Source organism: Leptopilina boulardi, unplaced genomic scaffold (genome assembly GCF_019393585.1).
Source record: "Leptopilina boulardi isolate dan_hultmark-lab unplaced genomic scaffold, ZJU_Lbou_2.1 LbouV2_30, whole genome shotgun sequence".
Taxonomy (NCBI): domain Eukaryota; kingdom Metazoa; phylum Arthropoda; class Insecta; order Hymenoptera; family Figitidae; genus Leptopilina; species Leptopilina boulardi.
The window spans coordinates 598,244-616,127 of record NW_026137863.1 but is presented as its reverse complement, the minus strand read 5'-3'; the positions used below and the strand labels follow the sequence as shown (position 1 = coordinate 616,127).

At 26.0% G+C, this 17,884-nt stretch overlaps 3 protein-coding genes across 9 annotated transcripts in view; 1 reads left to right on the top strand and 2 right to left on the bottom strand.

Moving 5' to 3' along the window:
- LOC127282397 (dihydropteridine reductase) overlaps positions 1-17,884 on the top strand; it is a 115,914-nt gene that overhangs the window by 36,662 nt on the left and 61,368 nt on the right. The gene's annotated exons all lie outside the window — the stretch shown is intronic.
- LOC127282398 (glucose-induced degradation protein 8 homolog) overlaps positions 1-17,884 on the bottom strand; it is a 116,997-nt gene that overhangs the window by 38,051 nt on the left and 61,062 nt on the right. The window lies entirely within an intron of this gene.
- The window catches only part of LOC127282388 (gamma-aminobutyric acid receptor subunit beta), a 155,668-nt gene continuing 149,731 nt past the window's right edge, over positions 11,948-17,884 (bottom strand). For 2 of the 6 annotated variants that reach the window (XM_051306587.1, XM_051306588.1), the window contains exons 8-11: positions 17,246-17,394; positions 14,031-14,175; positions 12,742-12,768; positions 11,948-12,191 (exon numbers count right to left, since the gene is read on the bottom strand). In XM_051306587.1, coding sequence (XP_051162544.1) covers positions 12,046-12,191; positions 12,742-12,768; positions 14,031-14,175; positions 17,246-17,394 — 467 coding nt within the window. In that variant the 3' untranslated portion in view covers positions 11,948-12,045. The remainder of the gene's footprint in view (positions 12,192-12,741; positions 12,769-14,030; positions 14,176-17,245; positions 17,395-17,884) is intronic. The other 4 variants (XM_051306591.1, XM_051306592.1, XM_051306589.1 and 1 more) reach the window with 3 other exon arrangements.

Here is a 17,884-nt window from a genome sequence, read left to right as displayed (position 1 = left end):
TTCTTTGTCGCAGTGAAGAAATATAACCTCACTTTTGATAACAAATTTATTTTTTAAATTGTGCTTTGCGTGAACAATTATCGGCTCATATTAAGTAGAAAACTTTCTCAAAATAAGAAAAATATTCTCAAATTAAGATTAGTTTGATAATTTTTAATTGAAATATATTATACCGATATTTTGCATTTGCGCATGCGCGAGTTAGCGTGAGCAGGTTGCGGCTGCGCGTCAGTTGCATTTAGTCGCCCGCGAGTAAGCATCGTTGTATTTTACAGTGGTTATATTTTCATAATCGGTGAGAAATTAAATAATTCTTTTTGCGAATATACGAAAGAAACAGTACGCGATGCATTATTTGTATTAATTAGATATGAATAATCTCGGAAAAAGTTGTACGCGTGATTTCTTTTTTGCAGTGAAGAAACATAACCTCAATTTTGATGATGAATGTAAATTGTCTTTTTAGCATCCGGGCAACTTTATATGAATAATTTTCGCTCTCGTATTGAGTGAACAATCTTTTCAGAATAATAATAATAATATTCTTTGGTGAATAATATAAAATGTAAGTAATCGGATAATTCTGCATTTGCGCATGCGTGAGCAGGCTGCGCGTCAATCGCATTGAGTCGCCCGCGAGTAAGCATTGTTGTATTTTACAGTCGTTATATTTTCATAATCGGTGAGAAATTAAATAATTTTTTTTTGCGAATATACGAAAGAAACAGTACGCGATGCATTATTTGTATTAATTAGATATGAATAATCTTGGAAAAACTTGTACGCGTGATTTCTTTTTTGCAGTGAAGAAACATAACCTCAATTTTGATGATGAATGTAAATTGTCTTTTTAGCATCCGGGCAACTTTATATGAATAATTTTCGCTCTCGTATTGAGTGAACAATCTTTTCAGAATAAGAATAATATTCTCTGGTGAATAATATATTAATTTTATAGAAATATATGGATAATTTTTACTCGCGCATGCGCAAGCTGACGTCACAGTTGCTTCGCGAGTAGTTTACGTCGCGCGCGAATACGTATCGGTCACTGGTATATGTTTTTGTGTATTTTTTTTTGTAAATAGTGAGTAAATTCAAGAATTTTTTTTTGTAAAAGGAAAGGAACAGATAAATTTATTTAAAAGGAACAGTGTATGATTGTGTTTGACTTTATGTACATATGGACATCTTCAATTTAATTGGCCGCGTGTTTTCTTGTTCGCTGTGTGGAAACATAACCCAACTTTGGATGACATGTGGGTGTGTAGTTTTCAGTATCAAAATGAGAGGAATTCTTTTTTCAGTGCGCGTAATAGTGTAGTGTTTTTATCATCTGGGCGGTATCGGAGAGCATCGTTGAAATTATGTGCGGTGAGTTATGTTATTTTTATCATTTCCTACTTATTTGAATATTTATGAATATAATATTTCGTTTGAAAAAAATAATAATGGGATAGGAAATAAATGAAACACTTTTTTCAACGCAGATATAAATCTTCGACTATGCACTTTATTCGGATATTACAAAAACGATCTCATAGCGCATGTTTTTTTTTTTTTTTTTTTTTTATATATTTTTTAGTAAAGTGATTTTATCAGATCTGACAATTTTTTGTTCTTAAAAAGTGAAAAAATGAAATCGAAACATTCGAGGAAAAATGTGTTCCGATAACGTTAAAATGACTTCCTTTATTTACTTTTTTTTTAATATAGCAATTGAATCCTTTCATGCGCAGTGTTTTTTTTTCTTTGCTTTCTTTGCGAACATATATATTTTAACAAATGTTCTTTAACGGACAATCATTCTTCTATTTTGTCTGCTTGATCTCTACACCTGTTATAACTACTCATCTATCTATCTACCTATTTATATAGATACATTATAATTATATGTATATTTTTTTTTTATCTCGCGGGAAAGAACATAAATTCGTCAGATCCTCAAAATTCACTTATACATAATCTACAAAATCTCTGTCAGTTTTCCTCGAGGTTCAGGAACTTCCATAAAACGCAGATCTCAGATTCATCCAGGCTATTAGTTTTAATAATAATGATGATGATAATAATAATAATAATAATAATAAAAAAATGGTGATAATGATAATAATGATCGTAATAATAGTATTGACAATAATTGAAAAAATGATTTAATGATAATAGTTATAATAATTATATATAAAATATTTATAATGATAATTAAGCCAATACTGATATTATGATATTATTTGTAATAATAATAATGATATGATAATAATAAATAGTATAATTATTAATATAAATTAATAACACGCATGCTTAACTCTCTTTTTTTTTTTTTTAAACCCATTTGTTCGATATCATCACTCGCCCAATAATCATTTTCCTTCTTCTTTTATACGTATGTAATATATAATATATATATAATATATATTTTTATATATATATATATAGTCCTCTAAGCAAATCGCCCGCTCATTTAAGAGCGTCTCACGTATAAATTAAACGATTTTCGCTCATTGCTATTATTCTCTTAATAACGATGTTATTCTCTTTACAATAATAATATATGTATAGTTTGTCTAATAATTGTTTGAAGATGGTGCCCAATCTATGAGGGTGTTATACTTTATTTTTTATTTTTACGCGCTCTAAACGCTATTACAATATTAAATACATTTTAGAATTTGGTACTCTTTGAAAACGTCCCTCTTTTCTCTTGATATTTATTTATTTTTTTTTCTCTTTCATAATATTTGTCTCGACTGTGCTTGCATTTTCTCACACAGCTCCTTTTATGTATTTGGATATAATATATATATATACCGTTGATAAAACTTTAATCGCTTGTAGCCTATATCGTTTTTTTCTGCAGGTTTATTTTTTTTTATTTTTTTTATTATAATAATAATAATAAAAGGGTGCGCGCCTTGTGAAGGATAATCACCCCGAAGACATGAAAAGGATCTATTATATATTTATTTCCTATTAATATTTTTATTAGGTATATTATTACCTATTATTATTATTATTATTATTATAATTATTATATTATTATTATATTATTATATTATTATTATTATATTATTATTATATTATTATTATATTATTATTATTATTATTATTATATTATTATATTGTTATTAATATTATTATTAATATTATCATTAAATTATGAATAACAGTATATTCACTATTTATAAAAATTATTTACATTTTCACGAATTTATTTAAAGCAAAATGATATAAGAGTCTGCTGCGATTTTTATTTGCGTTCGAAGTTAGTGTATTTTTGTTTTGTTTTTTTTTTGTATTATAACGACCATAACATTTGGAAGCGCTGAACATTTCAATTGGATTGAAATTTTTTTTTTTTTTTTTTATATAGAGGGAAGATGTTACTCGAACACAATAATTTGATATTTAGTTTACATATTAGGGGAAATATTAGTGTATATAAAATATGATAATAACAGCATGTGAACAAATGACTAAAAGGGTTTGTTTATATATAATATAGAATGTCAGATTAATTGGTGAAATTATACAATTTTTATATATATTATATTTTTTTAAATATAATATTTTGATGATAAAAGTGCAATATAATGAAAATGAAAACAGGTTTTTTTTTTCTTTTCGTCACTTCGGGGTAGTTTCCTTCAAAAACTTTGAAAAAGTGTCGTTAATATAAACTTTTTGTCGAACCGACTTCAATGGCCATATTTTAATATTTTTAATTATTTTTATTTTTTACCGATATTTGCAAATGTGTGAGAGTTTATTATTATTCCAATAAAGACGTACATCCAATAGGATTTGAAATGACGTATGTACTTACAGTACTTAATTATTAATCATCGTTATTGATAATTACGTGTTTTTTTTTGGTTATTTAAAGATTAGGGTATATTATAGGTATTTTTTTTTTAAATATCGAGTATACAGATAAGTAGTGTCTTCTATTTTATTTATTTTTTTTTTTACTTTGCACCTCGATGTTTTTGCCAATATTATTTAATGAAGTTTTTTTTTACATGGTAAACAATTATACATTTTTATGTATGTTCTATATAGAATATACATAGAAAATAATTGTTTATTTTCTTCTGATAAAATGAAAAGTATTTTTAGAGTTTGGTATTATTATATGTACAGTGTGTCCACACGTAATTTTTTTTTTTTTTTTATTTAAATCGGAAAATTAAAATGACTCTTGTCTTTCATATTACACGTCCAAGTTCAAATACAGTCATTCTTACGTTTACTATACTTTCTTAGATGTTGAGCTTTTACAGTTTAGCGCTATTCGTCGGTTCGCGCTGTTTTTTTTAGGGAGGTATAAATTGCTGATACGACACATGAGTCTTTTTTTAAAAATTTACTTGGAAAAAAGTGTTTGAAAGTTCTCTTGAAATTTTTTTTTAAGTGAAATATATTTTTTGAATTAATAAACGATAAAAACATATATTTTTTTCATAGAGTATTTTAGTTATAATAATTTTTTTAATTTTTTTCAAACTTTATCGGATTTTTTTTTTTTAATTTGGTTAATAATGAGAACTTTCGAACGCTATAAATTTGATTATATTTCCAATTTTGGCAAATGTGTTTATATTTATCTAAGAATAATTTTGGGCGTCACCATTCTCATGAATCAGGTCGAAAATTTCGCGATTCTTTTTCAAGCATTCAGATTGACTAAAACGTAGGTAATATTTTATATAGGTATATTTAATATGAGGTTGGCAGTTTTTCGATATCATTTTTCTTTATAGCGATTTGAACTGTCGTTCGCACTCGTCAAATTCTATATATATAGAATTCCCTATATCGAGACTATATATCGGGTCGTTCCTACTGGATCTTTTATACACATCCCAAAATTGATTTTAGCAGTTACATAAACACATTCACTGGTGAACGTGCATCTATATTTTTTTTCCGGAAGTCCGTTTCAATTTTTTTTTCTCTCTTTCTCTAAGTATATAATTTCCGTTGTTTGTAAATCACCTTTTTCGTCTTTTTTTTTTTAAATTAATATAATATAGTGATTATTTACCTCTTTGAGTAAATAATCACGTGTCGTGTGTAACTCTACATTTTCGATATCTACAGTAGAATTTAATATAGGTACAGGAATTCACAGTCACGGGCTAAAAAATAAAAATTGGGGTGGGAAGGGAAAGTCAGAAATGTATCTTTAAAAAATATATCAATGGACATCAGAAATAATTATCAATAACATAAAAACGTATACATTGAAAAAAAAATTTATTTGATTCAAATACTTGATGACAAGTAAATAAATATTTATTTGTATCAAATAATTATTATTTGTATCAAATAATTATTTGAATCAATTAAATGATATTCAAATACATAAATTATTGGTACAAATAAAATTTATTTAATAAAAATAAAAATTATTTGTTTCAAGTAAATATTTATTTGATAATAGTCGAGTATATGAATCAAATAAATTATTTTTTCATGTATAATATTGATTTTTTTTTTGTTTTTAAAAATATTGGAAAAATATGTTAATAATTTATTATTTTAAAATCTTGAGCTTAAAATAATGCATTCAAAGTGTATTTTAAAAATTATACTATAATTTCTCTTTCATTGTATTGTATTTATTAAAATACGTTTCTTTAATTTTCTGGTGTTCGGAAAAAATTATTTAAAAAAAAAAATTTTTACTAAAAAATGAAAATTTTGATTTAAATATTTTTTTTTGAAAGTGAAATTTAATTAATAAAAGTAAATTTAATAAATTGAAATTTTTAATATAGTCAATAAAGAACATTTCTGACTTTATATTTTTATACGAATTTCTGATCGATTATTATTATGAAATAAATAGAAAAAGACTTTTAGTAAAAAAGCAATTGAGTTATTTATGCATGAAAATAATTAATTTACCGATATGCCAAGATATAAAGCGATTATTGAAATATTCAACATTATTTAACAGTTTTTTTTTTTTTTTTGTTTAATATTTATTATTTTTGTTGCCTCAGTCTTCATTCGAAATATGAAGTCGAGGCAATTCGTGTGGGTGAATTTGTCTGTACCTTGAACGCATTTAGCTATTTTTTTTGTATCTTGTAATCACGTATTTTCAATTTTTTTTTATGAAAATACGTGCGCACAAGGTTTATATTATTTTAATGGGTACAATACATTTTTTGTATAAAACTCGTATTTACAGGATGACCTTTTTTTTTGTTTTTTTTTTGGTACATGTATATGTATAATATATATTATTATATATTATATATATAATAACCTTATCGACAAGGTCAAACTTGTGAGACGCCCGTTTTATGAATTTTTTTTTTTTAAATTTATTTTTAACGATATATTTTATCTAATAATATATAATAATGGGTGCCCGTCAATTAACATAATAAATCCTACCAGAGGACATAGATTATTCGTGAGCCGCAATATTGTGTCGTGAAATCGTCGTATTTAACAAAAACTTAAATTTTTTCTCTCTTTTTTTCAGTGTGACGTTTTTTTTTTATATTTAAAAATAAATTTTTTATTTTTAAACAATTTTTTAATAAAATCTAGTTTTAAATTATATTTTTACCACTAAATTTTTTTTTTCAAACAAAATTTTTTAAACTAATTTTTATACAAATATATATTTATACTAAAATTATCTATTGTTTTTTTTTTTAAATAAAATTCTACTTTTTCGATTAGTTTCACAGAAATAAAGTTCATTGCACCCTTTTTTTTATGAAATTGAGCATATATGTTTATATATATATAAATAAGACGAAATACGTCTTTTTTTTGAGAGAGATGAAAATAAGACAATATACTATATATATATATATTTTTAACAAATTAGAACTTCGAATCAACGAACGTTCGATCGGTCCATAAATGCCAGACAGTATCGATTTATACAATTATTATTCTTTTCTTGAGCACCAGCGCGAATTAATTATTTCCATCTTTTTTTTTTTTTTTTTTTTTCTATAACGACAAAACGGTACAAGGTTTTCTTCTTGACTGTATACATATATATGAATATGTGCGCAAGATTTCATTCTTGAGAACATAAAAACATTTTTTTTATATAATATACTTATTACGTATATATAAACAGTTTAACTTTCAATTTTAACGAAATTTATATTTATATGTGTATATTTACGTAGAATAAATTTTTTTTTTTTTTATTTAAAGTAAATAAATATTTAATACGGCGATTGCTCGTACACTTGCGTAGCTCACGTTTTCTTTTTTTTTTCACCAATTTCTTCTTTTTATAAACATAGGTTTATATATATATATATATTATATACATTAATAAAGGTACCATATAATATATATCACAACAACGAAACACTAGATTCTCTTTTTCGCTAGTCAAACCCATATAGAGATTTTTTTTTTTTTTATAATAACGGATTTTCTTTGTGCCTTCCTTCTAAATTTCGAAAATCGAATCTTCTGAGAAGAACGATTCTTTTTTTTTTTTGAATTAAATAAAATTCACTTTTACGAATTTATATGAGAAAAATTAATTAAATTTACATATATATATATTTTATTTACAATAATATAAAATAATTAATTAAATTCAGAAATTATTAAATTATTTCTATGATAATTATAATTAAATTATTATATTTAATAATTATCATTGAAATTTGTTATAAATATTTAATGACAATTATTAATTTTATGAATTTATTATATAGAAAGTTATAAAATTGTTTCCTATATTGGAAATATATTTGTAATTCTGATAAATTAAAAGTTAAATATTAAATAATCCATTAAATTATTGCTATTTTCAAATTAATTTTGATATTTTATAATTTTTCAGAATTTTTTTGAACTTTTAATCACACGTCCAATTAATAGTAATTTTAATTAATTTTTTTTTTTTATTCGTAAATGGATTTTATACATAATGGTATGATTTTCATTTTTTTTTTTTAAACTAGATTTATACTTTTTTTAAGTAAAAATTGTTTTTTCATTCATAAATAATTATTAGCTATTAATAATAAGATTAAGATCTAATAACTGTTAGCTAAAAATGATTTTCAGCTATAGTGTAATAGCTTTTTAGCTATATATATTGTAGCTAAAAATTAGTGTTAGCTGAAAAATAATTTTTTATTATAAATAACTTTTAGTTAAAAAATGATTTTCATTTTAAAACTACTACCTTGTTTTTTTTTTCGTTTTTTTGTTATATATAAAAATGTTCATTTGTCAGAAGACTCGTGTCGATTTTCATGAAGAAAACAGTTGGCATTTTGTTTTTATCTTTACATTTTTTTTTTTTTGCATATAAAATTAAGGAGCGAAGGTACGATATAATGTATAAAGGCTACCATTTTGAACGCAATGTACGTCCTCGAGTTCTAAAAAACGGTTGTGTTTTTTTTTTTTTTTTTTTTTTAGTGCATGTATATATATATATAATATATTAGTTTGGGCTCGAGCGATTGATTATTGGCTCAAACTTTGACTCACAGCCAGTAACAGACAGACATACGGACAGACAGACGGGCGAGTAGGTAGTAGGTATTTTTTTTAGTAGTTAAAGTAAATATAGGGACTAGGTAGATGGGTATGCAGACAATCAGACAGACCGTTCGAAGAATTCACTAAAGTCTTGTAGGTTTCAAAAAAAAATAAAAAATAGTAAAATTTTATTTTTATAGATTGAATCTGTTTTCAATGAGGGAAATATAATTTTTTGTAGAATGATTGTCAAAGTAATATATGCAGGTAGATTTATAAAAAATAAATCAACTTTTGCTAATGAGTATCTTGATTGAATTGAAATTTATTTATATATATGTTATATAAAAAAAAATTATGGTTTTATGAAAAAATAAATATTAAACATAAAGTTGGAAACTGAGGGTTTGCAGTATAGAAAAAGGCATTTCTTGATGTTAAGGTCATTCATATCTAATTTTATCACGTTGAAGAATAACCGACAGGGAAAAAAAATATATATATATATATATAGAGAAAGAGGATGAGAAAAATAATATTAGCACAAAATTGAGTTGAATTTTCTATCTCTTTCTCTCGCGATCTGTTAAGTGTTGACGTGTAAGGTCGATGTCGTTGTGTATCGAATTTCCGATCAATATTTCATTTCTTCTTTCTTCTTCTTCTTCTTCTTGAAAACCCAAGGCTTGGATTTCACAACTATTAGATGTAGCACTTTCCTTATTTTCTCTCACACAAAGTTTTGACGAGCCTTCAAGAATAAACTGAAACATATATACCGGGCGTGTCTGGTCGATATCTCAAACTGAGAGAGAAAGAGAGAGAAATCTCATGCTAGAGCAGCCTCCTTGAAAAATTCTTGTGTTTAATCAATAATTAGAAAAATTTTTTTTTTTTTTTTTTGGAAATGGAAAATAAATTTTGAACTTTTGATTGTTTATTTGCTTTTTTTTGTGATTAGAGTTTGTAAAAAATTGTTCTGGTTTAGATAATGTCTGTTCATAGGGGAATTTTATTAGAATTTCGATCGTTAGTGTGTGAAATTTAGAGTGGAAAAATTATGTAAATGTGTAAGGGAGTTACTAATAATTAAGGAGAAAAATGAATAAAGTAACTTTTACTGCTTTTAAAAGTAAAACCGAAACTGTCCGCAGTTTCTGCGCATTTCTGGCAATTTTTACTTCAGAAATATAGTAAAATTTACTATTTCCGGAATAATTTTTACTATTTCAGGAGTAAATTTTACTATTTCTGGAGTAAAAATTGCTAGAAATGCGCAGAAACTGCGGACGGTTTCGATTTAACTTTTACAGTAGTTAAAGTTACTTTTTTCGTTTTTCCAAAAGTAAAAGCGGAAATGTCTTCAGTTTCTGCGCATTTCTAGAAATTTTTACTGCAGTAATATAGTAAAATTTACTATTTCTGGAATAATTTTTACTATTTCAGGAGTAAATTTTACTATTTCTAGAGTAAAAATTGCCGGAAATGCTCAGAAACTGCGGACAGTTTCGGTTTAACTTTTGAATAAACGAATAAAGTAAATTTAACTACTTTAAAATTGAAACCGGAACTGTCCGCAGTTTCTGCGTATTTCTGGCAATTTTTTTACTCCAGAAATAGTAAAATTTACTCCGAAATAAGTAAAATTTACTCCTGAAGTAGTAAAAATTATTCCGGAGATACTCCGGTTTTACTTTTACAGTAGTTAAAGTTACTTTATTAGTTTTTCCAAAAGTAAAACCGGAACTGTCCGCAGTTTCTGCGCATTTCTGGCAATTTTTACTGCAGTAATATAGTAAAATTTACTATTTCCGGAATAATTTTTACTATTTCAGGAGTAAATTTTACTATTACTGCAGTAAAAATTGATAGAAATGCTCAAAAACTGCGGACAGTTTCGGTTTAACTTTTGAATAAACGAATAAAGTAAATTTAACTACTTTTAAAAGTAAAACCGTAACTGTCCGCAGTTTCTGCGCAATTTCTGGCAATTTTTTACTCCAGAAATAGTAAAATTTACTCCTGAAGTAGTAAAAATTATTCTGGAGATAGTAAATTTTACTATATTTCTGGAGTAAAATTGCCAGAAACTGCGGACAATTCCTGTTTTACTTTTGGAAAAACGAAAAAAGTAACTTTAATTACTTTAAAAGTAAAACCAAAACTGTTCGCAGTTTTTGCGCATTTCTGGGAATTTTTACTCCAGAAATAGTAAAATTTACTCCTAAAATAGTAAAAATTATTCAGAAGGTAGTAAATTTTACTATATTTCTGAAATCAAAATTTGCCAGAAATGCGCAGAAACTGCGGACAGTTTTGGTTTTACTTTTAAAGTAATAAAAGTTACTTTGTTTTTCCATTTTTCTCCGTGTAATAATAATTTCTCAGTTTTGCGATTTGAAAATAAATTTTCTTAGATATAAATTTTTTTGAATTGTAATACAAAAAGATTCATATTATTAAATTACATTAAATTATACTGATTGTGCAATTAGATGATTTTCATTTGCGATTGTATAATTTCAATTATATGGATGGGAATGATTAAGATTGTAAATTTGATTGGAATATTGCTCGAAATTTGTTTCGATTGTGTTTAATTTAGATTATTTGATTACGAAAATAGCAAAATAAAAATGAACTATCTGACTTTAGTGAATTCTTGAATTTTTTTTTTTTTTGACATTACCCGCACATTTATATTTTAGTATTAATATACGCTACTTATATAGTTTAGTAATTAGCATCAGTCTCCGTCATTCAATCTGGCGCCACACAGTATTTTTGCTATTAAAGTGTTCCTATTATTTTGGAAATGCAGTTTCCGTAAATTTAAAAAAAAAAATTAATGTTCCTAAAGGCTTTGACTTAAATTTGTTTCTTTTGTTTTATATAATAAAACTCTCGATATCTAAAATTTTTTTTTGTGTGCAATAACACTTTCTGTTCAATCCACTTTGATCGTACAGCCGCTTAATTAATTTCGATTTGGTTATAAGTATATATAACTGCTAGTGTGGCTAAATTGACGTGTTGTTTGTCTTTACAGAAATTCACCCTTCATTCTATTTTTTGCGGAACTTTTTTTTTTGGTAATTTCTTTCTTCAGTCGACTTTTACGCATGTCGACAGTTTTCAATTCTTAAAGCGTTTTTTTTTACGATTTTAACGCGTCTCTTATTCTTTTGAAAGAATCGTATAATTCAAATAGTCGAATGACGAATATAACCATTATAACCTGAATCGATATCTCAATAACTAACCTCAGTGCGTTTATTTCTCTCTCTCTCTCTGAAGGAGAAAAGTTGTCAGCATTCCTTTGTGTCTTGGGAAGAAGCCATTTTAGTTTTATTTTCGAAAGAAACGAAAGGGGTTCAGCAATATTGAAGAAGGAAGGAGACACTGAAGAGAGAAAAACGATGACTTTTCTCAATCAGAGACGAACATTTTAGGGGCGTTTCTATTTTTTTGAATAGTCTTGGAAACACTTAAAAATCAGTGTCACTTTAATGATTATTAATAAGTTTTTTTTTTTTGGACTTTTTTTCGCACTTTTTACTTGGCTTCAGCGAGTAGTACAAGATCGTCGGCTACAACATCGCTGATGTGTAAATAAATGATCCAGTACATCAAATTGAAACAGACGAAGCATACAGGAAATACGATGCGTGAATATTTGTCGATATCCGATGGCGTGATACCTGTTGAAATAGATTGTTAAATTAGTTTTTGATTAGGTTTGGTTTTTTTTTTTTAAAAAAAAAGAAAATACGAACGAATAAAAAAGGAGCTACATAAATAAAAACGTAAACGTTTAATGAAAAGGATTATATGAGACATGCTACAGCTGAAGTCCATTAAAATGCAGGGTGTAATTGGCAACGGATACGGAAACAAGAGAGATAGGAGATTCTCACTCTCTCTCTCTCTGATTCTGCGTCAGCTTTCCGATTACATCCCGTATAAGTTGTAATTAAACACTTGAAGGAGCAATTTGGCTGACGGCAATTGAGATAGGTGTACAGAATATGTCTAGCGCAGGTAACATGGCGAATTTAATGTCAGATGAAACGGTTTTCAATAGAGGCAGAGAGGAGCACTTTGGATGTATACATCTACTTGCATATATAAATTTAAACCCGTTCCATATTGCTCTAGGTTTTGTTTTTTTTTTTTGTTTTTTTTTGATTAAATAAACCCGCATTCTAGCTACAGAAATCTATAGAAAGGTACCTGTTATCGTCCCCTTACCTAATATCGTCTCCCTGGGCTTTGAAGCTGTGGAGAAGGAAACATCGGAAAATAGCGTTACTTGGGGGGCCGAAAAAGGGTCAACATTTAACCAAAAAAGTTTTTTTTACATATATAAATTGTACAGTTTTTTTGTTTCCTAATTTTTCACACATACAAAAACTCGAGTTAACTTTTTTCTAAAAATTCACAGAAAATTAAAAGGCATTAAAATAACCTGCAACTATTATTTTAATCCAATTTTGCTTATTTTAATACCAAAATGGATTAAAAAAAGCAAAATTGGATTGAAATAATAAGCGTTGCAGCTTATTTCAATGCCTTTTAATTTTCTGTGTTAGCATTTTTTTTTTTTTGATATGGAATAGGAAAGAATTTTGTAACTCGAATTTTAGTTTTGTGTTATTTTCAAGAACCTGAAATCCCATTATGAGTTTTATTATCACGGAGGGAAAAATTAGAATAGTGAAGTAGGTATTAGTAATTTTTTTTGGAATTTGGAGTCTATTTCAACTTCTCTGTTGCTACAGAATAAGATTAATTTTAATATCTCTTTTTTTATTTGGAAAAAAAGAATTATTATTACCATTACCTTCATCAATATTAAAAATTACATGGAGAAAAATGAAATTTGAAAATTATCTATTGAGTCCTAGTATAATTGAGGAATGCGGATCCACAATGAATTTTAGAAGAAGAGTTTTAAATTTTTGTATTTAGAAATAGAAAGTGGGAATGTAAACCAGTAGCGTATAAGTAACAAAAAATTATGATTATACTATTTTGAAAACTTTTGGACTGAATACCAAACAGTTTTAGAATAGTTGATCAAATTTCATCCTGAATTCGCATTATTAGACTTTTAGAACTCGATACAACATCCTAGTATTCAATATTTATATTTTAATATAGAATTCTAAAAATTATTCGCTATATTTAGTGTTCAGTACTATAATTTTGAAAATTCGTTTTTTCTCCGTGTATGTTTAAAATTTTGTATTTCTCTTCGTGATACTCATTTCGTACAAAAAAAGTTTTACCTAATTAGTTATTTTTTTCAAATTTTTTTAAATAGTACCAAAATTTTGAAAAAATTGTTTTGGAAAATATATTTGGGTGACGTTATTCGGGTCCTTTCCCCTAATCCTACATTAGATCATATTCTTTGTACCTCAATTCCTTAAAAGTTACCTTTCTTTTATTATTTTTCTTTTATTTTTTTTTTGATTCAATATTGATTTGATTTTGATTTTGTTTTTAAAAAAAAGGATGTAAATGTGATAACATACCATAAAGTTTGCTGATATCTTTGCCAGGATGAATGAGATGTTGTGGTACAGGTGGAGCTTCTTCGTCGGCTCTACCGTTTATTGTATTCTCTAGTGTTCCACCTTTACTGTGTGCCTTGGGGTCGTGGACCTTGAACCGCACCTCCTGGACAACACGGCACCACTTACAAGAGACACGGCAGTTCGCTTAGGGTTGTCCATTTTAGGATAACCCATTTTGCAAAATTTTTTTGTTTAGGTTTCATTGAAAAATTTCCATTTCCGAAAAAATAATTAATTTATAAAATCGTTTTTTCCTCAAAAATTTTGAATTTTAGTTTTATTGATTCGAAAGAAATTTTCCAAATTACCCATTTGAATTTATGAATGAAAATAATTGGGGAAAAAAAGGAAGTGATTATTGTTTATACTCGATTTTTTTTTGTATAACAAATAGTTTTTTTTGGTATTATTGGAAACAAAAATTTTTTTTTCTGAATATAGTGAGATAAAGGCGATTCTTTGTGTATAGTAGAATGGGGTATATTAAATTCGATATTATATTGCGAAAATTGGAAAACATCGAATAGAATTTTTGTGTTATCTGAAAAAACATTGTTTAAATGTGAAAGGTTTTTGATAAAGGTTATATTTGTAAACGTCAAAGCCATTTCAAGAGTGCTATTCGTATTGCATTGACATTGCATTTATTTGGCAAAAAATATTATTTTTAAAAAAAAATGAGAAAACAAATTTTAAAGTGATTTTCATAAATGTATGAAAATCGAGAAATTTAATTGAATGCAAATTAGCAGAATTTCAATATTTTCAAAAAAATGTCGAGTTTATAGAAATAAATTTTTCGATAAAAAAATTAATTAAAATTCTTAATTAATTGTTAATTACTTCTGGTAGATAAAATATCTGTACAATTGATTGTTAATTATTATCTATTAATTAATAATAATTTTAACAATAATCAATTATTAAATGAAAATAGTTACCCTTAATAATATAACAATCATGACCATTGTTAATTAATTAACCGTATATTAATTACTCAATAATATTGATAAACTAATTAATAATAGTAATATATCCAATCAAATTATCATGTGCGTGTCAATCACAGTATTAAATTATAATTACAATTGAATTCAAAATTTAAAAAAATTTTTTAGTAATGAACAAAAACAGTGAATTAAAAAATAATTTGTCATAAATATAAAAGTGTCGAAAAAAACCAAAAAAAAAAACTCAATAGGAATTAAAGTACGTTCTTTGTTACAGCTGCTATTCGAATAACAATCTGTGCTGTTTTAGAAACTTTAGATTACAAAAGTTTTCAGAATATATTGAAGTTCTGTCGATTGATATTTTTTTATGGATCTCAAAGAAATTAATTACCGAAAAAAGTTTATTCTACGATTTTTATAATAAGAGGAAAATTTTAATATATATAGAAATATTAGAACTAGAATTTGGTTTTTTTTTTAATTTTTCATTTTGTGAAAAAAATCCGGTGTAACAAAAAATTTGAGAAAAATGATTTTAAAATAATAATTAATTAGATGTTTAAATTTTTTTTCCCTCCGATCACTTTTTTTTCTTTTTTTTTTATTCACCACAAAACGCGAGATTGGAAGAAGTTTATAGCACCTATTGTACTTGGTTTCCGTTCTACTTTTATATACACGTTGTGAATTAATGTTCTTCTCCTGAAAAATATAGGGATTCATTTTCCTGGATTTTTTTTAACTTTTAACCTTTTGATGTTGAACAAAATTGGATACATTCGAGTTTGTAACGTCACGCGCTTTGTGTAATATAGCTTTTGTGTATATATATACGATTTTTAAAAAATCGAATTTTTGGATTTTTTTTTCCCGTTCTAATTCTAAATATGTAGATCAATTTTTTTTTTTTGAAATTAATAAATAATTACTATTTAGGGAAATTTAATTTTCGATAAGAGGAAATTAATGTTAAGGGGGTGGATTTTGCAAATATATATTTATTCAGGACGTGCGAGCGTAGGTGTATTTTTCGCTCTCTCTCTCTTTTTTTTTTTTCGTCGCCTTTGACGTTGCGCGATTTGGGTCAAACAGCAGTAGCAGCTGGAAAAGGACATTTTCGCGTTTTTGAATCCACAACCACGTAATGCGATATACTGCCAACTCTGTAATTAGAGGTTTAAAAGTCAATTAACTAGTTTCCGGATGCGGAGTAACGCAGTATCCGTTTCTGCGACTCAGAGGGATGCAGTGCTAATTATACGCTAATTGTTTGCTAATTTTCTTCTCGAATTCAATTTACCCACATAAGCCGGCTTTAAAGAGACCTCTTAAATTGTGTTTTACAAGTTTTCCCACCCTTAAAAACAAAAAAAAAAAATTAAATAAATAAATAAAAGTGAATTATTTTCGAAAAGAAGATTTTTATTTCGTTTCTTCGACTATTATAAAACATATTTATATATAAAAAACTAACCTTTTTTTTAAATTTTAGAATAATTTTCACATAAATCTAATAATTAAGGTAAATAACTGTATTTAATTAAAAACTTGTAATTGCGTAATAAAAAAGGTTTTTAGGTTAGAAAAATAAAAACGTGTTTGGGAACGGCACTACCAACTTAATAGCGTTAAATTTACGTAAAAATTACTAAATATACACTCAGATAAATAGTACATTTGTCTCAGAGCCTACTAATTTGTTGCAAATATATTTTATTTCATTTGAATAAAAAATTTATTTAAACTAAAGAAAAATTTATTTATGACAAATAAAATTTTTATTTACACCAAATAAATAAGTTAGTAGGCTCTGAGACAAATATACGTTTATTTAATTCAAATATATTTTATTTGATTCAAATAAATCATTTCTCTGGGTGTAAAAAAATCTTTTTGGTATTGTTGAAATTTTTTTTTTTATCAAAAATTTTGTGATATAGCAAAGAACATTAAGAAATTATTTCGAGTATAAACAATAATAAATTTTCTATTGCAATAAATGTTATTGCAACAAAAAAAATTTTTTTAGTGTTTGTTTTTTTTTTGGTAAAATGAAAATTAAAAAAAAATAGTAAGATAATAAAATAGGAAAAGAAATAAAATGAAAAATTGAGAAAATATAAAAAAAAAGTTTAACTTTGTGTGATTTTTTTTTTTGATGGAAGAGAGAAAGATATGAGAAAAAGGATTTTGGAAAACATTTTAGCTGGCGTTACTCACAGTTTGTTTGGGTGCGTGATCACCATGATCTCCGGGAATACCAGGAGGTCCTGGATTTTCCCTGGCAGCTTTCATGCTCTCTGCTATCTTTTGAAAGCGATTCTTTCTCATTTGGATCCTTTTCGCCATGTACCCTACTGTGGCGTATTCTGCGGGAAGAAAAATAACATTAACCACTCTTCATTTTTCTTTTTTTTTTTTAATTTCTTTTTCTTTTCTTTTTTTTTTTTAACTACATGTCAATTTTTTTTAGCGCGCAGAGCTAGGTTAATTCGGAATTCTACTATGCTGCGTTTATTATTTTTTTTTCAAAAAAAAAACTAGAAACTAAATTTTTGAGGGATTTTTTTTTTTTTGGAAGGAAGATAAGCGTGGAAAGCTTTTTTATTATCTTGCTTATACAATCAAAAAATGATCCTTGTGGCAAAAAAAAAGAAAACAATAAAATAGAACTTTTATTTAAAAAAATTTTTTTATTTCAAATTGCAATAATTCTTATTTTTGGATCATTTTCTGAATTGTGAGGGTTTGGGAGAAAAGAAAAAACGTCACCCTGCAGGCAAAAAAAAAATTTACCTGAAACAGGGAAACGTTTCACTACAGTAGCAAAAGTTTTACTTTTGTTTCAGTTAAATATTT